This window comes from Trichomonas vaginalis, chromosome II (genome assembly GCF_026262505.1).
Source record: "Trichomonas vaginalis G3 chromosome II, whole genome shotgun sequence".
Lineage (NCBI taxonomy): Eukaryota > Parabasalia > Trichomonadida > Trichomonadidae > Trichomonas > Trichomonas vaginalis.
In genome coordinates this window covers 14,495,219-14,515,378 of record NC_067204.1, presented here as the reverse complement: position 1 = coordinate 14,515,378, position 20,160 = coordinate 14,495,219, and the positions used below count along the sequence as shown (strand labels likewise).

General features: G+C 32.5%; 5 protein-coding genes and 3 pseudogenes across 8 annotated transcripts, besides 4 other annotated features; 4 read left to right on the top strand and 4 right to left on the bottom strand.

Moving 5' to 3' along the window:
• Positions 1-5,475: part of a mobile genetic element that runs on past the window's edge.
• On the bottom strand, positions 1,524-2,096 carry TVAGG3_0544460 (annotated as a pseudogene). Its single transcript has one exon. A coding segment is annotated over exon 1 (573 nt).
• TVAGG3_0544450 (uncharacterized protein) lies at positions 2,958-3,110 on the bottom strand (the record flags this gene model as incomplete). Its single annotated transcript, XM_051237971.1, has 1 exon — positions 2,958-3,110. The coding sequence occupies one exon, from the start codon at positions 3,108-3,110 to the stop codon at positions 2,958-2,960; it is 153 nt and encodes a 50-aa protein (XP_051095795.1).
• TVAGG3_0544440 (uncharacterized protein) lies at positions 4,170-4,505 on the top strand (the record flags this gene model as incomplete). The annotated part of the gene is made up of 1 exon (XM_051237970.1): positions 4,170-4,505. The coding sequence occupies one exon, from the start codon at positions 4,170-4,172 to the stop codon at positions 4,503-4,505; it is 336 nt and encodes a 111-aa protein (XP_051095794.1).
• A 1,568-nt stretch (positions 5,476-7,043) lies between the features above and the next one.
• On the bottom strand, positions 7,044-7,406 carry TVAGG3_0544420 (uncharacterized protein; the record flags this gene model as incomplete). The annotated part of the gene is made up of 1 exon (XM_051237969.1): positions 7,044-7,406. The coding sequence occupies one exon, from the start codon at positions 7,404-7,406 to the stop codon at positions 7,044-7,046; it is 363 nt and encodes a 120-aa protein (XP_051095793.1).
• Positions 7,407-9,238: 1,832 nt separating this feature from the next.
• Positions 9,239-10,156: a mobile genetic element.
• A 231-nt stretch (positions 10,157-10,387) lies between these two features.
• On the bottom strand, positions 10,388-11,221 carry TVAGG3_0544400 (FAS-associated protein family; the record flags this gene model as incomplete). The annotated part of the gene is made up of 1 exon (XM_001295795.2): positions 10,412-11,191. One exon carries the CDS (start codon positions 11,189-11,191, stop codon positions 10,412-10,414), a length of 780 nt encoding a protein of 259 aa, XP_001295796.1.
• A 4,184-nt stretch (positions 11,222-15,405) lies between these two features.
• Positions 15,406-16,160, top strand: TVAGG3_0544390 (annotated as a pseudogene). Its single transcript has one exon. A coding segment is annotated over exon 1 (755 nt).
• A 31-nt stretch (positions 16,161-16,191) lies between these two features.
• Positions 16,192-17,494: a mobile genetic element.
• TVAGG3_0544380 lies at positions 16,288-17,414 on the top strand (annotated as a pseudogene). The gene has a single exon. A coding segment is annotated over exon 1 (1,127 nt).
• A 3-nt stretch (positions 17,495-17,497) lies between the features above and the next one.
• On the top strand, positions 17,498-18,169 carry TVAGG3_0544360 (uncharacterized protein; the record flags this gene model as incomplete). Its single annotated transcript, XM_051237968.1, has 1 exon — positions 17,498-18,169. The coding sequence occupies one exon, from the start codon at positions 17,498-17,500 to the stop codon at positions 18,167-18,169; it is 672 nt and encodes a 223-aa protein (XP_051095792.1).
• A 1,582-nt stretch (positions 18,170-19,751) lies between these two features.
• Positions 19,752-20,160: part of a mobile genetic element that runs on past the window's edge.

Genomic DNA, 20,160 nt, shown 5'->3' with positions numbered 1-20,160 from the left:
AGTTCTCAATTTTCGAAAATTTGAATGGTTTACGGACGGACAACTGGAAGAGTTCTTCCTGTCGTCGGGAAAAATTTTTTCTGTCGGAAGGAAAATTTTTTCCAGTTGTCGGGAAAATATTTTCCTGTCGGATGGAAGGACTCGGAATGCAAGAAAGACTTGACGAGGCAGTTTACCTAATTTAAATTAACGACTGCGTAAAAGACTACTTGCGCAAGGTCATGAAGCCCAAGGTCAAGTTCACCACTATTTCTGGAAGGTCTACACTTCAGCTCGAGATTGAAACCGGAATTCCAATTGAGGTACCAGAAAACACTCCTGTAGACGACATAAAGCAAGCAAAGAAGGAAGCTCTTGTTAAGTTCCTAAACAAACGTCCTTGGATAAAAATACCAAACAAGGAGAACCCCCTACCCCATATGAAATTGGCAATTCAGTCTCTCCTTCGCTTCTCGGGTCAGCCGTTCTACATAACCTGTGAAGGCGACATCCAACCAGTTCAGTAAACCTTAACGTTTAACTTCACTTTTTTATGTTTTTTGTGAAAGTTTTAAAATAAATTGTTTTCATGAGTTTTCTACGATGTTAGAAAAGTGGTTAGAAAACGTGGTAGATCTAACATGCTAACATAAACATTATTTTTCAATACTTTTTCAGCACTTTTCCGTAGTTATATATGAAAGACAATTCGAGATAAAAGTCATAGTACAATGGAATAATATGTTGCACACCATTTGTTGTAAACCAAACTTGAAAGTCAGAGAAACTGTTACTAGGTGATTCGTAGAATTTAGAAGCAAAGTCATAAAGGTCCTTACCAATACATAGAAAACTATTGTTGCTTGAACTGAAACTTGCATGACACATAACATTTTGAGGGTCAAACACGTTTCTATAAACTGTCAAATCTGCTGGTGGAAGTATAAATTGAAATGGACCATCTGGTGGTAATGGTTCGTTCTGGTTTAGTAACCGAAGAAATTGTGCCAAGAACGTTTTGTCTACTTTCCAAAATAAAAACTCTGTATCTCTTGGAGGGTTAATTTCAATCTTTTGAAATGAAACGGTGGAGTTCATCTTGTCATATTCTAGTTTCAGATAGTATGTTCCATTTAGTAAAGAGTCGTATTTTTCTTGAAATTCCCAATAATATTTGTTCATTTGAGTTTGAAGTCATTTAGAGTTTTCTCAAGACTTTCGTCTGAACGAACTGTAAAGATTCTCATTTCGTCAAATTTGTCTATTAGACCATCAGAACCTTTATACTGCCCATGAAATATACTGCGAACATAAATGCGTTAGTTCTATTTGAAAACAAAACTCTTCTAATGCTATTGCCTTTGCATCTGAAGGACTTTGAAGCCAACGAATTGGATAGTCAAACCTGTATGCTCGGGATGAAATTTCTTCATCTGAAATAGTCCTACCAGCATTTGTAAAGATATAGTCTAACGTTTTGTATCTGCTACTTTTGTTCTTTGTTTTTCAACCTGAAGCATTTAATATATGTAAAATATATTGTTTTAAAATGGTATGCCATATAGCTTCTTGAATTTGTTAAGAAGTATTTGAACGTATTTTCCATCTGTATCTCTAGTTTACATAAGCAAGCCCGCCTTAGTAAAATATACTTGTAATTTCCTATCGTTTACGCTGGTATAAAAGTAGAAAGAGTCTTGTTCTTCGCTATAGTAGTAAAACTCAAACGTATGCTTGCCATAGTCTGTAATTTCAATTGTTTCATCTTCTAGTTCGTCGACAAATTCGAATACAATATCTCCAAATTTGCCTTTGTTCTTATTGTTTTCAGAACGAGTGACCCAACGTAAGTTTTCAAGTCTATTGTCGTTTCTTATATGGTTTATATGGTCTACAAAAGGTAAATTGTTAGGATTCAGTATAAAATGAGTTGCAATGACAACATGTTTAAGATAGTGTTTTCCACCCATCTTCATAATAGCATATCCGTCATTTCGCTCCCATTCGCTAAAAACTCTTTTTGTCTTTTTGTTTCTGACTTCAAATGACTCACAACAGTGAATTTCATATTTCTCATCTAACAAACAAGTTTCCTTCAACTTGAGGTTCACTAACATCGAAAGGCATGTCCATAAGACGTTCTTCTTCTAACCTCTCTAGTCTGTTTGGATAATTGGCACGTGGCTGTTTCCAAATCCATTTCGTAGCGAAGACCAGACAATTTGTCATAGACTTTTATGGGTCTTCCCTTCCTATATTTAAACTTCTTCGAAACTCTCCAACCATATCTTTGTAACTCTGCTTTTATTCTAGCAGACTTTCTATCCATTCTATATGGGGGCATTTTTATAAAAAAAAAAAAATATTTTTTCTTTACTTTACATAACCGCCTGCTGCCATAAGTCTTTGACGCCAACCCATACCAGCTAATGAAGGTTGACTTGGTTTAGTTTCCAAACTAAACTTTGGTTTTGGTTTATCTTCAGTTTTTTGGTTTTTCTTCTTCTATCGGTTTTTTCGTCACTTTTCGGTTTCTCTGACTTTACTTCACTTGCAGGAACAGTTGTGTCGTCAACATCTTCATAAATATCATATGCCATTTGTTTTTGTTTTCCTTTCAACTTTTTGTGTTGTTTGTAAAGTTTAGAATATTTCGACTCTAAGTCAATGAGATGTTCTATAATGAACTGTTGGTCAGTGAAGTAAACTTTTCCATCTGTTGTCTCGAAAGCTCCTTCAGACTTCAATATTTATTTGTGAGAGTCTGTTTCTTTTTTGAGATACTAGCCGTTCCATTTTTATGAAAAGTGACTTTGTAGTTAGGGTTTGTATTTCCAGACCTGGCACTTTCTATTATTGAATTTTTCTCTCATCTGTAAGTTCTTTGACAGGTTTGTGACAATGGTTCTGAACTTTTTGTTTGTGGTGTCAAATCTACCGTTTCAAACTTCTTCGGTCATTTCATCTCAGTAAAAATTTTAGTTTGGTTTGTTTTCAACTGGTTGTTTAGGTTTTTTAAGTCGGTCTAAAACTTCCTGAGGTATAGGAAGAACTTGACAAACACGTGGTGTAACTGCTGGAAGTCGACAAATCCATCTTGAACACATTTGTCTCAATGCTGTATTGTTCATTTCATCTCAGTAAAAAACTTTACATTCCCCACGTTTGAGGCGGTTTGAGGTTGGTTATTGTTTACCCATTGTTGTGCATGGTTATATCCTCTGTTAAAGAATCTTTCACCTTGTGTCCATATAGTGTCCTGCTTGGTTATAGTAGTCATTTGCTTTGTTATAATAGTTTCCTGCTTGTCTTCCTACATTGTCCATCCATCCTTGAACTTTTCTCTTGTTTCAGGATTTGGAATAAGATTTGTTGCATCTCGTGCTACATCCCAACCTTTCTGTACAGTTTGTATAATAGGTGTGCTCTTTAAGTATACCTAATGTACTCAAAATCTTCCTTCCAACTCCAAATACACCTCTGGCTATTGTTCCCACTGCGGGCAAAAATCTGGATGCAACTCCTGCTAATGCGCCAAATAAACCCATTTCTTATGGGTTAAAAAATGACGAATCCAAACAAGGACCCCTATGTTTCTAAAGCGACAAAGAAAGCACTCATGGTAAAAATCTTTAGTTCAACACCAAATGCTTGGTTTATGGATATCTTGGAAAACATTCCGAGAGTTAGAACAGATGGACCACCATACTGGCTAATATTTGTCGGTCAAAACACAAGATACTGTGAAGCCATACCATTATGGTCCAAAAATATTTTAGATGTGAAAACTGCTTTGACAATATTCGTTGACAAATACCATCCAACAAAACTGACATCTGACTGTGAAAGTTCTTTCAAATCAGATGATGTAAAAAACTATCTGCGTTCAAAAAATGTAAACCAATATTTCATTGTCGACCAAAACCATTCTGCTCTTGGTGTCATTGACGGTTGTATAAAAATGTTAAGAGACTTAAACCAACCACAAGGTGGTGAAGCAAATGAAATGTCATATGACGACAAATATAGACACTTCTCCATGGCAAAGATGAGACAAGTTTTAAATATTTACAATAGCCGTAAACAAAAAAGGTTTGGGAAACCACTCCCCCGAAGAAATGAAAAACAACCCTGACTTAGAGAAAGACTATATATTTAATAATTTAGTCAAAAGAGACAAACAAGAAAGAATGCCGGGCTTCAAACTTCAGAAAGGTGACAAAGTAAAAATAGAAATACCTAAACGCGACCCATATGAAAATACTATTGACTATGACAACAATGGGAACCCGACAGGTACTCACATTCGTGTTCGTAAAAATAGAAGAAAGTATACAAGAGAATATTATGAAGTTTTAGGCAAACATGGCAAAATGTACACACTGCAAGCAGAAGATAAAACTACTATTGCCAGACCTCGTTTCAAACTTGTCAAAGTTCAAGGTGGTATACTTTCAAAGACAGTTCCTAACAAATATAAGACAACTCCTGACGAATATGCTAAAGAAGTTGAAAATGACGACTAAGCAATTCTATACCATGCGTAAACTGTCATGTAAGGTGGCATGTATTCTTTACTTTGTCCCGTTGTTTGCGTATATCCTGAAACGCGATGTGTATGGTTTCCTCCTCCCTCAGTGTTACTCCAGAAACAATTTATAGCAAACTTAACGTTGTCTTTAACATCATATCCTTTCCTTTTGTCATTGCTGACCAATCCCAATATCTATGCTTATGCCAACCTGCTTGAGATGTACTTAAATCTATGTAGTGACTGTGTGCAGGTAAATTTTCACCTGAAATCGTTTTACTTCCACCTGTTTCCTTTGAAGAGTTTGCACAATACAAAAACCTGTCGACTATTTGAGTCCAAGTTCCAAAACCTAAAACTGTTGCTGGATTTGTTGAATTCATTGACGTATAAATAGAGCCTATAGGATATAATGTTTGAAGTATTTCTGTCTTTAATGTTTGAAGCTCTGTTTTGTCTGCTTTCTTGTCATATAAATCTTGAGCAGTGAATTTAATATTATGTTCATCCTTCATGACATAAACATCTTTACATCTAATGTTTTTCATCGTCGTTATGTCGTCATCCGATGTTAAACCTTGTGGAAAGTTAGGAGGTTTACAATATAATGCATCCCCACCAGTTTCTTCAACCGTTCCTTCAATACTTTCTATAGCAACAGTTGTAAAACTTGTATGTGTATGAGTCTTATTTGCTTTCTTCTCTAACTCATCGTTAACATAAGTTTTATCTGCTTTAAGGTCTAAACATCCTGAAACCCATCCTGTATCGGCTTTAGTTTTTAAAATCTTCGATGTCCATTCATGATACCATTCAGCCCTTTCTATAATTTCATTATCTTTTTCATCCACATATTCCTTATCTGCTTTCTTCTCTAACTTACTAGCCACATATTCCTTATCCGCTTTCTTTTCAAGGCTAACGTTTAAGTCTGTTATTTCAGATATAGAATGTATATGAGTCTTTTTAGAATATTCGTTTTCAGCTCTTGTCACTTCACTTGACATTTTATTGTCAACATATGTTTTGTCTGCTAGTTCAGGATGAGTATGTTCTTTTGTTGCATAAGCATTGTTAGCTCTTTCTTCTTCTTTTGCTATTGCATCGTCTACATATTCTTTGTCAGCTTTGTTGTCAACATCTGCTTTCAAAAGAAGTTCATTTATAGGTTCTCGTTTAAAGTTCCTTTTGTTGGATTTATACAGACAGTATTGTTCTTCTTGTCTTGAAATAGAAACTCATCTGTTAAAGGGTTTAATGTCAGTTTTAAGTTTCCTTCTTTCAATGACTCAGATATCTTAGAATAGTTTGAAAAGTTTGTTGTGTTCTTATTTAGAGCTTGCATAATGAGTTGTCGGTTGTGTTGTATTTCTCTTATGGAAGCAATATCTTTCGACATTTTTATTCTAGATAAAATATGCTTCCAATAGAAAAAGAAAATTCTAGAGTTGCTACAACTAAACCATTAGATGAACTTTTTACTAATGTCGGTCAAAAGTTTGAGACAGAGACCGTAAAGCATGAAGGCTATCGTTTTGACTACCCATTAAGATGGTTAAGAGACCCATCTGTCACAAAAGCTATTGGCTTTCGTAGAATGAAGTTCATTTCAGAAGCCATACATGGTTTCCCATTTACGGTCGGTTTTGAAGTTCGATACTATAACAAAGAAAAACGTATGTATGAGAAATTTGAACAGGGAAAACTTTTACAAGTTAGTTTGCTTGTAAACTTAGAAACAACTCTTCAAGCTTTTCAAGAAAAAATAAACAATATCTATATCGAATATGCAAACCAGTATAACATTGACGAGGGAGAGTACCATCTCGATATTATTTATGACAGGAAAAATGCAACTGTTAAAATCAATAGAATAGAAGACCTTGGAGAAAACGTTTATATTTCTACAAAATATAACAACTTGGCATGGTATAGATTTATGAGGATGTTAAATCAGCCTGCAGCATATCCAGTACACCCAGACTTTTATGAAGTCGAAAACCCTAATGGAACATATGAAAATGTTTTCGACCCAGCTGCTATTATTGTTCATGCTTCATTTTCTGGCGCCCAAAACTCTTTCTTATGCTTGGCAAATGACTTTTACGAAAAACCTACAAAGTTATACGAACCACCAAGTGGAAGTATTTCAGACTTTCAAGTATGGTTTACTACAGATGGAAGAAAAAGAATAATTCCATTATACCATGCGTTTTACTTAGAACTTAGTTTCATATACAACTACTACTATCGAACGGTAAAAATATAATTTTTTAATACGGTTGAGGTGTTGGATTTGGTTGCCAACTAGACTGTGGTGCAGGTTCAGGCTGTTGTATAACAGGAGCTTGTTCTTCTGGTTCAGGGTCTTTAGGTATAATACCAACAAACTGACCTACTCTTTTACCAATATTTTTGACTCCGTTCCAAATTCCTCTTCCTACGGTTTTTTTCCATTCCATATACCTCTTCCAACTCTTCTGAAGAAGTTTCCAATACTACTGAAGAAACCCATTTTACTATATGTAAAAATCTAATGTCCACCTAGTCTCTTACGTTTCCTGTTGAGTTCCATAGCATTCTTTAACTGGAGCTCATACATTCTGTTTCTCCTCTGGTAGAAAACATATTCTGGGTCAACTCCTGTGTTCGCGTCATCTGCATAAAGTTGTTTATATCCCACTTCAGGGTTTGTATAAAACTCTTTCCATCTCATATTTGCATACCATGGTGGCAAACCTAACGCAGCGTCATTTGACATGGCAGTTTGCATTTGTACATCTGTTGGCACTTGACCATAGTTTGCCATTGCAGTTTGTATTCTAACTTCATTTGGAATATTCTCTGGGTTTGGTTGTCCAGGTTGCTGTGCATTCGCTAAGTTCTGTGCGTCCATTTAATATTAGATAAAAATATCTCTTACGAGTACATATGCTGAACATTTGCAGGCATTGGTTCATCTTCATATTCTCTGTACTTTTCTGCCACGTCAAATAAATAAATGACGCAATGGAAAAAACCTAAAACAAGTAGTCCTATTTCAAACCACATTTACTTACTAATAAAATTTCTTTGTTATGACACTTTCTCCGGTTTATAGGACCTCTCTCATATTCTATCTTGTCATATCTAAACTCATAGTCATGTATGTCCTCTAACCATCTCATAACGGTTTCCAAACCACTTTTATCGGATGTAAAGTAAAAGCATGGATGGTTATGTAAAACGTCTAAAGTTTCTAAAGAGTCTCTCAAAGTCCAGTCTACTTGGTATTGAAAATCCCATGTGTTATAGAACGGCGGGTCCACTATAAAGAAAACATTTTCCTTGTCTTTATATTTTTCATACAACTCTGTCCAATGACATCTCACAAACTCTATACCCTCAATATATTTTTCTATGTCCTCTTTGAAAACATTTGTATAGTTAAGATATAAAACTTTTGACATAAGTGTTTCAATGTCATGAACTCTTATAGAACCACTATATAATAGTCTAGCAGATATACTATCCCAGTCTATATATTCTGCTTTTTTCAAAACCTCTCTCACAATATTTTTGTTATCTAATGGTATACGTTCCATCTTACCTATAGGTATCTTTTCTTTTAACTCTTTCAATATATTGTTTGTGTCTGGTATATGTTTGAGACGGTCCATATAGTTGTCGAAGTCATTGCATATAATCTTTGAGTCTGGGAATATTGTATGACATAAATGGGATATATAGAAACTTCCACCGAACAAATCTACAAATGTTAGACCATTCGGTAGTTTCTTAAGTTCTCTCAATATAATATCTTTACATCTACTCTTATTTCCAAAGAACGGTAACGGTGGTTTTGTAAAATTCATTTATATATAATAATAAAAATGTTTTTACCTGAAAAGTGACAGAAAAGTGACAAAGCATGAAAACATATATAATTTGTGAAAAGTGAAACAAAAAGTGACATTTTTAAAAGTGACATCATTAATATGATGTAAATAACAACGGTTTTGGTTTTGTCACCGGCTGGTCGGCTGGGGTTCGGTCCTCCTCTTGGGTCTTGGGCAAAATTTCTTAGGGCTAGAAGGGGCGCAGCCCCTGGAAGCCCCTCATACCTGACCTGACCTAAATTGTATTTTCTGTGTGAATCCAGATTTTCTAAGTAAATTTCTTCAAAATCATCAAATTTGTCTAATTTAATTCCGAATTTTTTATAAAATAGGATGCTTGAAAGAGGTATGACACCGTTGATCTCTTTGACATGGTAATCATCAGATATGAGTTTTGCAAGTGATAAATATGAATTTTTATAGCGATTATTGAACGGAATAATATTTAAAATGTCTCTTATAATATTTTTAGGGAGATATTTCTTTGAATTAATCAACTCGGTTTTGATCAGTTTGTAGATTGAGTTTAAATCTTCTTCATTTTCTGTTTTGAGCTGATACAATGCATTGTATATATCGATAACATATTTAAAGATACTTCGCGCCTCACTGTATTTATTTGGGTTCACGTCTTGTTCAGACATTAAAAAATTTAAAAGCTACATATCAATATCTATTAGGAGAAAATACCATATTGGATATATGGAAAACATAGAATACAAAGATTTCGGAAATAATTTAAAAATATTGATTTAGTTTATAGATATGAAATAATATGATAACAATGGAAAAGTCGAAAACATTAATATATTAATTTAGAAATATATATTATCAAATTTTAAAAAAATTGGAGTAGGGGTAATTTTAGCTAAAAGTGACACGCCTGTAAAAGTGACACACCCGTGAAGGGTGTGATTACCGATCGGTAATTTCGACAGTTTAGAATTTAAAATTTTTTATGGAACTGTTGCGAGTTTCATAAAGAATTTAAGGAATATAAGCAAAGATTTGAATCAAAATCTTAGACCTAAGCCGCTCGATTCGCTCGCGGCTTCCGCGAATTACAGATCAGCAAAGATTTGAATCAAAATCTTCGAACTAAGCCGATCGCTTCGCTCGCGGCTTTCTTTATTATTTTAAATTTGCATATTTCCATCAAAAGTTCATAAGGTAAAAAATTTCGTTTATTTTTACTAAGAAAAAAAAGGTTTTTGATAATAAATTTATTTTATTTCGAAAAAGTAGCAATAATCGTAAAAGGGTATTGATAGGCTTGCTAAAGTAACTAATTTTAGCTGTCAAATACTTTTGTATTTTGAAGTAAATTAGTATAAATTTGTTTTTACTTGTATTTCGAAAAAGTAGCAATAATCGTAAAAGGGTATTGATAGGCTTGCTAAAGTAACTAATTTTAGCTGTCAAATACTTTTGTATTTTGAAGTAAATTAGTATAAATTTGTTTTTACTTGTATTTCGAAAAAGTAACAATAATCGTAAAAGGGTATTGATAGGCTTGCTAAAGTAACTAATTTTAGCTGTCAAATACTTTTGTATTTTGAAGTAAATTAGTATAAATTTGATATTATTTTAACTCCCTTTGAAAACCTCAATTTTCCATACAGAGGGAACGGGAATAGCATCCAATATTCCCTGAGAATGGTTGCGCATTCTCAGTTCCCTCTATATTTCGAACGAAGCTCTCATCGGTCTTTTTTTTAATACGAAACGTTTTTTTCCCTGTCACTTTTAGCTAAAATTTGGGTTTGCCAAAAAATTGTTTATTAACGCTGTCTGTACCCAACTTCTCTGCAAAAAGGTAGTTATCCCAAACATCCAATAAGGCCTGTACTTTTTGAAATGAAATAAATATATGCTTAAGATTTAAGTTTTCAAACGATACCAATTAGCTTATCAATCTTCACTAAATGATGTGAAGATCTATGTAAGATTAAAATATACTTTTGATTAAATAAGATTTAAAAATTTAAATATCCTTTAAAATTATAAAAAGAAAAGGCGTAATTTAATCATCTAAGATATCTACTGTGAACATAGTACTTCTAGTAATGCCTTGATCCTTCAGGGATTTACTAAGATTTAAAGAAGCTCCCATATTCTGTACAAGGTTAAATTTAATTGGTGTTCCGTCAGCTTTAAACATTTTATCATTTGCAGCAACGAAAGTAACAAGATCATTTCCTTTATCTGTAGGTTTAAATTTGCGCTTTAATTTAGATCCATCCATCATATGAAAACCAATTGAGATGCCATCCTTTGGTTCAGAGCCAAGTTTTTCTGCTTTTTCCTTTAATTGTTCTTTAGAAGATGAACTTGGAATTGATTTCTTTGGCTTTTCAGCTTTTTGGTGGTGCTGCTGTTTCTGTTTTTCAGCTTGAGCTTTTTCTTCAGCCATTTGCTTTTCTAACTGCTGTTGTTGGACTCTTGCAAAATCGGAGTTTTGCTGATCGCGAATTTGACCTGATTCCGTACGTGGTGGACGAGCTGGTCTTGATGGTTGTGGTTTGGCTGGTTCTTGTGGAGGTTGTCTGGGAGTTGATTTTCTATTTCTTTCTAGCTCTGGCTTTGTAATTTCTGGTTTTGGTGCAGGCTTTGGTGTATAATCTGCAAGAGATTCCTGGATTGCTCTTGTTAATTCATCGTCTTCATCAGGAGCCATTCCACAATCTAAGCAAAAAGCACACTTTTCTTGAAAATCTGCATCGGACATTCTTTCGAGTTCACCCATACTGTTAACAATGCCAAGGTTGCGAAATACTCCAAGCCATTTCACACGTTCAGACATTTTTAATCAAGAAAAAAATGGATATTTTCGTTCAAACACACTTTTTCAATTTTTTAAAAAATTTAGGCAAAAAATTTATTGAAAACATATAAATGATTAGAAACAGAATGGATAATATAATTTAATAATTTACCAGAAAAATTTTGATCAAGGAAAATTTCCAGCACTTTTTTTAGCTTTGGGAAACTTATATGTTTCATTGTTCGAACTTGGGGATTTAAATTCACAAAATAAGATATTTATGGGATTTAAATTCACAAGTAGTAGTATATGAAGGGTTGTGTGACTTTTTTTGTTACATCTATATATAGACGATGCATTAAAATATATTTATTTATAAATCATTAAAAAATTAACATTAATTTTAAAATAATTTATTTTTTATCTTTTATAAAAGAAGCTATATATAGATGATGTCAGATATTCCGCGATTAATTAAACATTGTTTAAATCCTGAATGGGTTAAACTTCAATTTAAAAATGAAGATTGTGAATTATTAAATGAATATGAATGAAAAATAAACTTTAAAACTAATGATTGAGTTCAACATTGAACTTTAAGAAACTAATGATTATTTGAATTTATGAAATCAATTATTTGATTCATTCTTTCTTCAATCTCTTCTATTCTTTTTGTTAAATCATCTATTTTCATTAATGAGGTGATTCTTGATTGAGGAATAGATTTCAAACTAACCACCCCTTTTATTTTTGAAATTTTGAATCCATCAACTTTAAACATTTTATTCAATTTACACGTTGTCAATTCTTCAAATAATTTTTTATTATTAGCATAATAGTCATTAAATTCTTCAACAGATGAAAAAATTTTTATTTCAGTAATTGGTTTAACAACGTTTATTTTTTGTTGAACATTTTCACCTTCATTTATTTCTTCCTCCTCTGTTTCATTTATTTTTAAAATCGGTTTCATTTATCATTAAATAAAAATTAGAATATAAGTGATGAAATATATTTTTTTAATTAATATTAAATCAGAAATGGCGGCAGGATTCTTTAAAAAATTATGGGATGGAATTAAGAAAGCTGCGGGTTGGGTTTATAAAAAGATTATTAAACCCGTTGCAAACTTTTTGGCACCAGTAGCGAAAACGGCAGGAACTATCATAGGTGGAGTATTAGGTACTAAAGCAGGTAATCCGGCGATGGGAGCACAAGCAGGTAACGCAATTGGTGGAATAGCTGAAGGAATACTTAATAAAATAGGAGGTAGATAGTGGAAAAATAAATATTATTTTTATCTTAGTATCGGTTGAAGTCTTTGAAAACTTTTTCTCCTTTATTTAAAACTTCTCTTATTGGGGCAAGCTTTTGGTGTTATTGATTCAGCAATGTCACTAATTGCTTCTTTTATTCTTAAATATCCAATTTGCTCCCTTCTTCAATGTTTCCCAAACTTTACTCGCTCCTCTTTTTACTCTATCCCACAGTTTCTTAAATATACCTGCAGCCATAGTTGATTATTTCATTAAAATTAAAAAAGTTCATTTCATCTTTTAATTTTGATTTTTTTATTTATTAATAAATGACGACTAACTATTTGGTGCCAAACACTAAACCGATTAATGGAAATGTGTTTCATTCATTCGAAAAGATAAATGAAATATTCGCAAAGAATGACGGTAGAAGATATTATAGAGAACTTGAAAGTTCATGCTATGACTCTGATGCTCCATATTTGATGATAAACAAACTCATTTAAGAATTACAAATCCGGCTCATGATGTGAACCAATTAGGTGAACATATATTAAACGCAAAGTTAAAGCAACTCTAGTTTCAAATAAAGCTTTCACATGTGATGCCGCTTTTAAATGCATGCGTTTATTCGTTGGTTACAAATCATCAAATCAAAGCTTTAAACAATTAGAAGTAGAAACCGAAAGAGGTGATGCCGGTTATCTTCAGATGGATTGCGCCCGTGAATCTTTCGCATTTGCAACATATAAACCAAAATCAGAAAGGAAAGTTAAAAAAGTTTGTTCATTCGTTATATAATAATGTTCAAAAATATGATAACTCAGTATGTGGTAAATATATTGACCCTTCAGAAGTTTTCAAGAAAGCAAATGAAGAAGTTAATATCACTTTTGATAATGATTATCCGGTAAATGATTTGTTAGCATTTCAGGCGTTCGATGATTATCCTAAATCATTTGGTGATATCATTCTTAAATATTATGTTTTCAGGGATACTTTAGTATTTTGTCAGGTTGACCCGTAAGAGTTGCTGATTTACAAAATTACGTTATGAAAAGATAACTGATGAAAATTATGAAAAGATTATGAATCATGTTTATAAATATGATCGCAAATAACCAACAAATCGGACTTCCTGCCAAATTAATTACAAGCTTAGCCGCTACATCTGCTGACGAACAGTTGATGACGTTATTATTTCATGCACAAAGATGGAAGTTTTAGAGGATAAATGCATTACACAGATACGGTTTAATTGAAGAATCAGTTAAAGCAATACCACGTTTATTCAGTAAGGAAGATCCATTCATGATTCCAGCTCAACATATTGACGTTCGTTCACTAAATGGAGGTTGCATCACTCCTGAAGGTATCAGCTCAGATTTCTCATACGCTCTTCATAATGTTACAGATGTTGTGTTAGCATTTCCGAAGAATGCAATGCAAAGAACAGTTTTAGAAAATCCAATGCTTCGAGGTCTTCAGGTCACTATAGATTCCAGAAACTTCCCCGATCAAGCGATGACCACAGTGGGCGACATATTCTTTACACGTATGCTTCAAGCTTCTGATTTAGAATGGGGTGAATGAATGCACAGAAAGAATACGAGGACTCATTAACTAGACCACTGAATTGATGATGATGGCACGCCATTAGCTAGAACATGGAAAGACCAAACTTCATTCTTATGCACTATTCCAGTTCAACGTGATGGAGCAGGTATATTCTTTGATGGATTAGAAACTTTCAACTCACAAGTTACAGTACAAGTGAAAGCTTATCCAATCATTCAGGGTGAAAATGACACTTACTGTTCAAAGGTGACAAATCCTCCTCAGGTTTTGGTTTACTAGGACTACATATTGGACATGGACACCGGATTGAAGGTTTGAAATAATCATCCAACAGTACACCACCACAGTATAGAAGTTCATATGATGAAATATTGATGAATAGAAATGTTTAAAATTTAAATTTATTTTGATTAAATGGATTTAAATTCATACACTCCTTATGAAGAATTAGCAGGAGTATATAATACATACATAGATGATTGATTAATGAAGCATTGAGTGATAATAGAAATGCTCTATCTAAGGAAAAATTAATGAAAATTACATATTCTGAATGTTACTTAAATTCAATCACTGCAGCAATTGGTAAACAAAATAAAGGTAAAACATTAACGATATTAAAACAAATTATCATTATTGCTAACACTTCCCCCTATTCACATGTGTTAATTTATATCAACCGTTCAGGTTCACCTTCAGATGATACATTTGAATCTTTAAAGCATTTAATCAAAATTCCAATTATTTATTTATCACAAGAAGAAGCAGAAGATTATTTAAAAAACTTTTAATGTATAAAGAATTATATAATACAATCAAGAAGCAAGGATTAGAGGATAAAATTATTGATAAACAACGGAATGAATTATTTGAAACACTTTCTATTTCAAATTTTGATAGAGAATTTTTGCATTCACTCATTTTCTAGATGATGCAGTGAAATCAAAACTAATAACAAATGAGGAAATCATATTTTAATCAGTTATTAACTCAATGTCGACACATTCAGTGTTCATTCTTCATGGCTGTTCAATATTTCAAAGCATTAAGCACAAACATTAAATCAAATCTATCAACCCTTTTTCATTTTCAGTGGTTTAGTCGTCAACAGTTGAACGTTATGCTTTATCAAGTGAATTTACCAATGAGTATTAATGAACTTACACACAATATCAGCAATTAGGTGAACATGGAAAAATAATAGTTGATTTAAATAAAGGGGGTGTTAAATTTGATTAACTTTTTATAATTAATTTTTATTTTTTATTTATAATTAAACATGACAGAAATAGCAATCTTCTACAGGTTCCATTAAAACAAGGAACAAACAAAAAGGGTGCTATAATAAACATGAAAGTTCCTGATGGAATGAAAGAATTAGTTCATATTGTTGCTGGTCTTCAAAAAGATGTTAAACAAATGAGAAACGTTTTAACATTACCAGAAAGCTCAAGCATTGCCAAACGTCAAGGGCCAAAATTGGGAAGCACACGAAGCAGACATTACAGTCCAAATGGAAAACCTGATGGTATAAATGAAGTTTTCGTTACTGATGGTCAAGGAAATATTAAAGTCATAAATGGTTACAAATTAACTATAACTGATTATCCTAAACGTAAAGCATATAATGAACGTTATCCTATGCAATTTGATGAAAATGGAAAAGCTTTAAACAATACATTGGAGAAGGTGAAAATGGTCCAATTAATTCATACCGTTATAATCCATATTCTTATTTCAATGAAGAATTAAATGCTATTGAAGAGGGACCGGATGGATTACCACGATATTCTAACCAGTTTGATGGTCAATATGCAAATATTAGACCTGAAATTTCAGCTAAGAAATTCTTTAAAATTGCTTTATTCGATCCAGTTTTCGCAAATGTTAAAGATGAACTTAAACAGCAATTCCAACCAATTATAGTAGCAAGAATTGCATCAGGTGCTTTATCTCAAGCATTCAAAGATTTAATTAAGAAACCATTATATCAGCAACGAGGTTTAACTTATGATTTAGTTAAGGAATCAGATAAAAGAAAATTTGAGAAATCAGATGATTATAAGAATGCAATTAATGAATATATTCGGTCTATTAATTTCGATGAAAATGCTAAAAATCAACTTCAAGAACAAATACAGGGAATAATAGATTCAAAACTTCCAGCAAAATAAAAGTTTAAATATATTTTTTTATTCGATTATATAGGGTGTCCAAAGGTGCGTTTAGCACAGCGCTCTATATCAGACTATTAAAGGAGATATATGCTGATTATAAATATATAATAAAAAATATGAATATATGTATATGATGAGTATGTTGTATTTTGGCGCCATGCCGGGATATAAAATGAATTTTGAGACAAGAAGCGGTTTCGCGGGAAATTTTGGCGGGATTTTTTTCATTTTTTTAATGAATCATAAAGAAAACATCCTCGCTCTTGCAAAAAAATGCAAAGACTGTAAAAAAATCTACGAGACATTGGTAAAATGCTTCGGTATGGATGCTCCTAGCTATTCCACTGTAACGTATCATGTTAGGATGTATCACTTCATGAACAAAAAGGCGCCCATCATAAAAATTGACAAAAAATCGCCGGATCAAAGAAAAATCAAAGCAATTCTTCAAGTGCTAGATGAAGACCCAAGAGCATCACTCAGAAGGATAGAGGAGATGACAAAGATACCACGTACAACAGTCAGTTATTATCTGCACAATTATTTGAACTACAAACTAGCGTATACACGTTGGGTTCCGCACAACCTTAATTCAGTTCAAAAAAAATCTAGAGTCCAATCTTCGAAAGGCTCCTTCTATATTGGGTGCGTATCAATCCAAGAAGTTTCGCTTTTTAGTAACAGGGGACGAGTCTTGGTTTCAATATGCAACAGAAGCCAAAATCATGTGGATCCCGAAGGATGAAAATCCGCAAACATTCCGAAGAAAAAAAATTGACACACCAATGATGATGTTGTCAGTTTTTTGGGGCGTGAATGGCATCATCGCAATTGATATTCTTCAAAAAACCTAATACGATGAATGCTCAGTATCTAATTGACAATGTTCTTACTCAAATTATCAATTCTGATGAGTTTGAGAAATCCAAACAACAAAAACAAAAGTTTGCAATTCATTTTGATAATTCAAGAGTTCACAAAAGTCATAAGGTAATGAATTACTTGGTGGAAAACAATGTCAAAGTTGTTCCAAACCCAATTTATTCACCTGATATTGCACCCTCTGACTTTTATTTATTCGGCACGCTAAAAAAGAGAGCTGAAGGACGCGAATTCGCGAGTCCAGATGATCTTGAAAATTTTGTAAGAGAGCAATTTGAGCAATTTTCTCATGATGATTTAAAGCGTGTCTTTCAAGCCTGGATCGATCGCTGCGAACGCGTGATTGAATCCAATGGTGATTATATTTAAATAAACTTTATATATATGTAACTTGTTTATTTCTATTCGCAGTATTCAGGTTTGTGCTAAACACACCTTTGGACACCCTATAAATGAGAAGACGTTTCACTAGTCAAAAGAACACTAACGCAAAAGCAGAGATTACGGTTGGTTATAACGTAAATGATGATAAATCACGAATTATTCAAAATGTTAAAGTTAATGTTAGCCCTGAATTAACAAGGTCAGCAACTCAACCAAATTTATTAACTCGTGACTTACCGAAGAATGAGGAGAATGAAGAAAACCATGAGAATGGAGACCCAATCATTTTATCTGAACCCGGTAAAGAACCTGTTGAAATTCCCACTTATCCAACATACCCAGCACCTCTTTCATCAAACATCGAGAACCCATATAAAATAGACATTAATTCTGAATTAATGAAAATTTACCGTGATATAATAATTAATAATTATGATTCAATAATAAATTTAATTGATCAATCCGGTTTAATTATTTTACCTTATGAATCATTAATTCACATTATCGCCATTCTTTGTGATGTTCAAGATTCAGACGTTAAGATTCAATTTTTCATAGATGATGAGGTTTCATGCTGCGGAACAGTTGCAAAAATAAATCCTATAAAGGATATTAGCACAATTAAGATATCAAAGAACGGAACAACAACTGAACTTCATTTAACATATAATGATATTTATAATAAAATAGTTGATGAATATAAAATATCACTTGAAAAATTCTTTGTTAAGGCTATTTAATATTCAAGCATTAACATTATCGAATAATAATCCTTTGAATCATAATCAATAATAATTGACCTTTCACCAGTTTCTATCGTTTGTTTTATTTCTTTTTGTTCCCCACTATCCGGATCGGTCATTGTAATTGTTTTTGTTATAGTATCAGCTTTATCTTTAACTTCAATCTTTTTTCCATCGGGATATTTAAACCAAAATTCCAAAAATTCGATATTGTCAATCTGTTCATATTTTAATCTATCAATTACATTTTTAATACCATCTGAAAATCTTATGAAATGGTCATTATATGGGTTTGATTGAACTAAATTTGAATGAAGTGAAATATAACCTGTTGATGAATATGACACTGACTCATATTTTCTGAAAACACTAAAATTTATAACATGAATGAATTTCTTATTCGTTGAATTTATGAATTCTTGAGGTAATCTTATTCTAGTTTTATTTATCATTGGAAAATAACGCTTTACCATATTTTTAATCGTAATAAAAATGTCAATTATCAATATTATTTCGAATAATAGCTGTGAATTAAATTTAACAGTTAGCGGAATTTATAATGTTACTCTCGTTTCTGTGAGTGGTAAATTTAATCCCATTCTTTTAGACCCTTCAGATTATATATCATTTATTAAAGATGACCATGAAAAAACGTATGATATGTATATAAATAATGTGATAGCGAAATGGGATATTAACATGATTTTAAGTTATTTAAATGAATCATTTATCGTATGGTATGAAGAAAATTTTAAATCAAAACCCGATAAACTTTTTGAACTTGATGAAATAAATAACCTTATTAAATTTCCGCTGAAAATTAAATTTTGTACTCCTCATCTTCGTTCATTGTTGGGGATATTAAATTTTGAAAAAGATGTTGGGGATGTTTTGTATTCTGACACTGGTTCCAATTTCATTTTAATCAAATGTGATAAAGTTAATACCCCAATGAGATTTTCACATCAAACATTAGACCCTAACTCTTACCCATCAATACAAAACATTTTATCCATCAACTTAAACACGTTTTCTTTATCATATCCGTTTCAATTATCCGGGAATTCATTTATTCTTCATTCAAAAGATTTATCAAATATTAAATTTAGAATAACTGACCTATTTGATTGTGATTTAGAATTTATGAATGAAATATTATGGCAATTTCAAATAGAAAAAATAGCTGATGAGATAACGGATTAAATATTTATTTTTAAATCATAATAAATGATTAAACAACAGCAACCACAACAACTTAAGGCGCAAAGCACCCAGGTCCTTCAGACCATTACATACGCCATATATGCATATAATTCAAAGATGGCAGAACAAACGCAAAGGTTGAAATATGGAGATTTGGAGATAGTATTGAAAAATGACCATTTTGAATTCGTTTGCAAAGGTGGTGCAGTGATATCAAATATAAAAGAAATTTTATTTATGAATTCAAAAATTAAAGGAATAACGGATGATATAACATCAATTCCACCAGAAGAACAGAGATATTACGCGTTAAATGCATTTCCTAAAGTTTTGAAGATTGGAAGATTTAATTTAAATGAGGAATTCATAGAAGGTTTCTCGTAAACGAAAAAGAGTATTTGACGCAGTCAAATTCCCTCTCTCAAAAAGTGGACTTTACATGGCAAATTTCAAATGCATGTAAGGTCCACTTTGATCAGTTTTAGGAAGGAATTGGAGGCCATGAGTTACTGACATTTCATCAGTATCTCATAGCCTCCAATTCCTTCGCAAAATGGGAGAAACTTTGTCCGAATAGTTTAACATTCGGACAAAGTTTCTCCCATTTTAAGAAGGAATTGGAGGGTAAGAGATATACCATATGAATGTATATCTCTTACCCTCCAATTCCTTCTCGAAAGTGTCCAAACTTTGGGTTAATTGCAAACTATTAACCCAAAGTTTGGACACTTTCAAGTGGAGATGGAAGGCTTTGGGGTATATATTAATACAATATACCTCAAAGC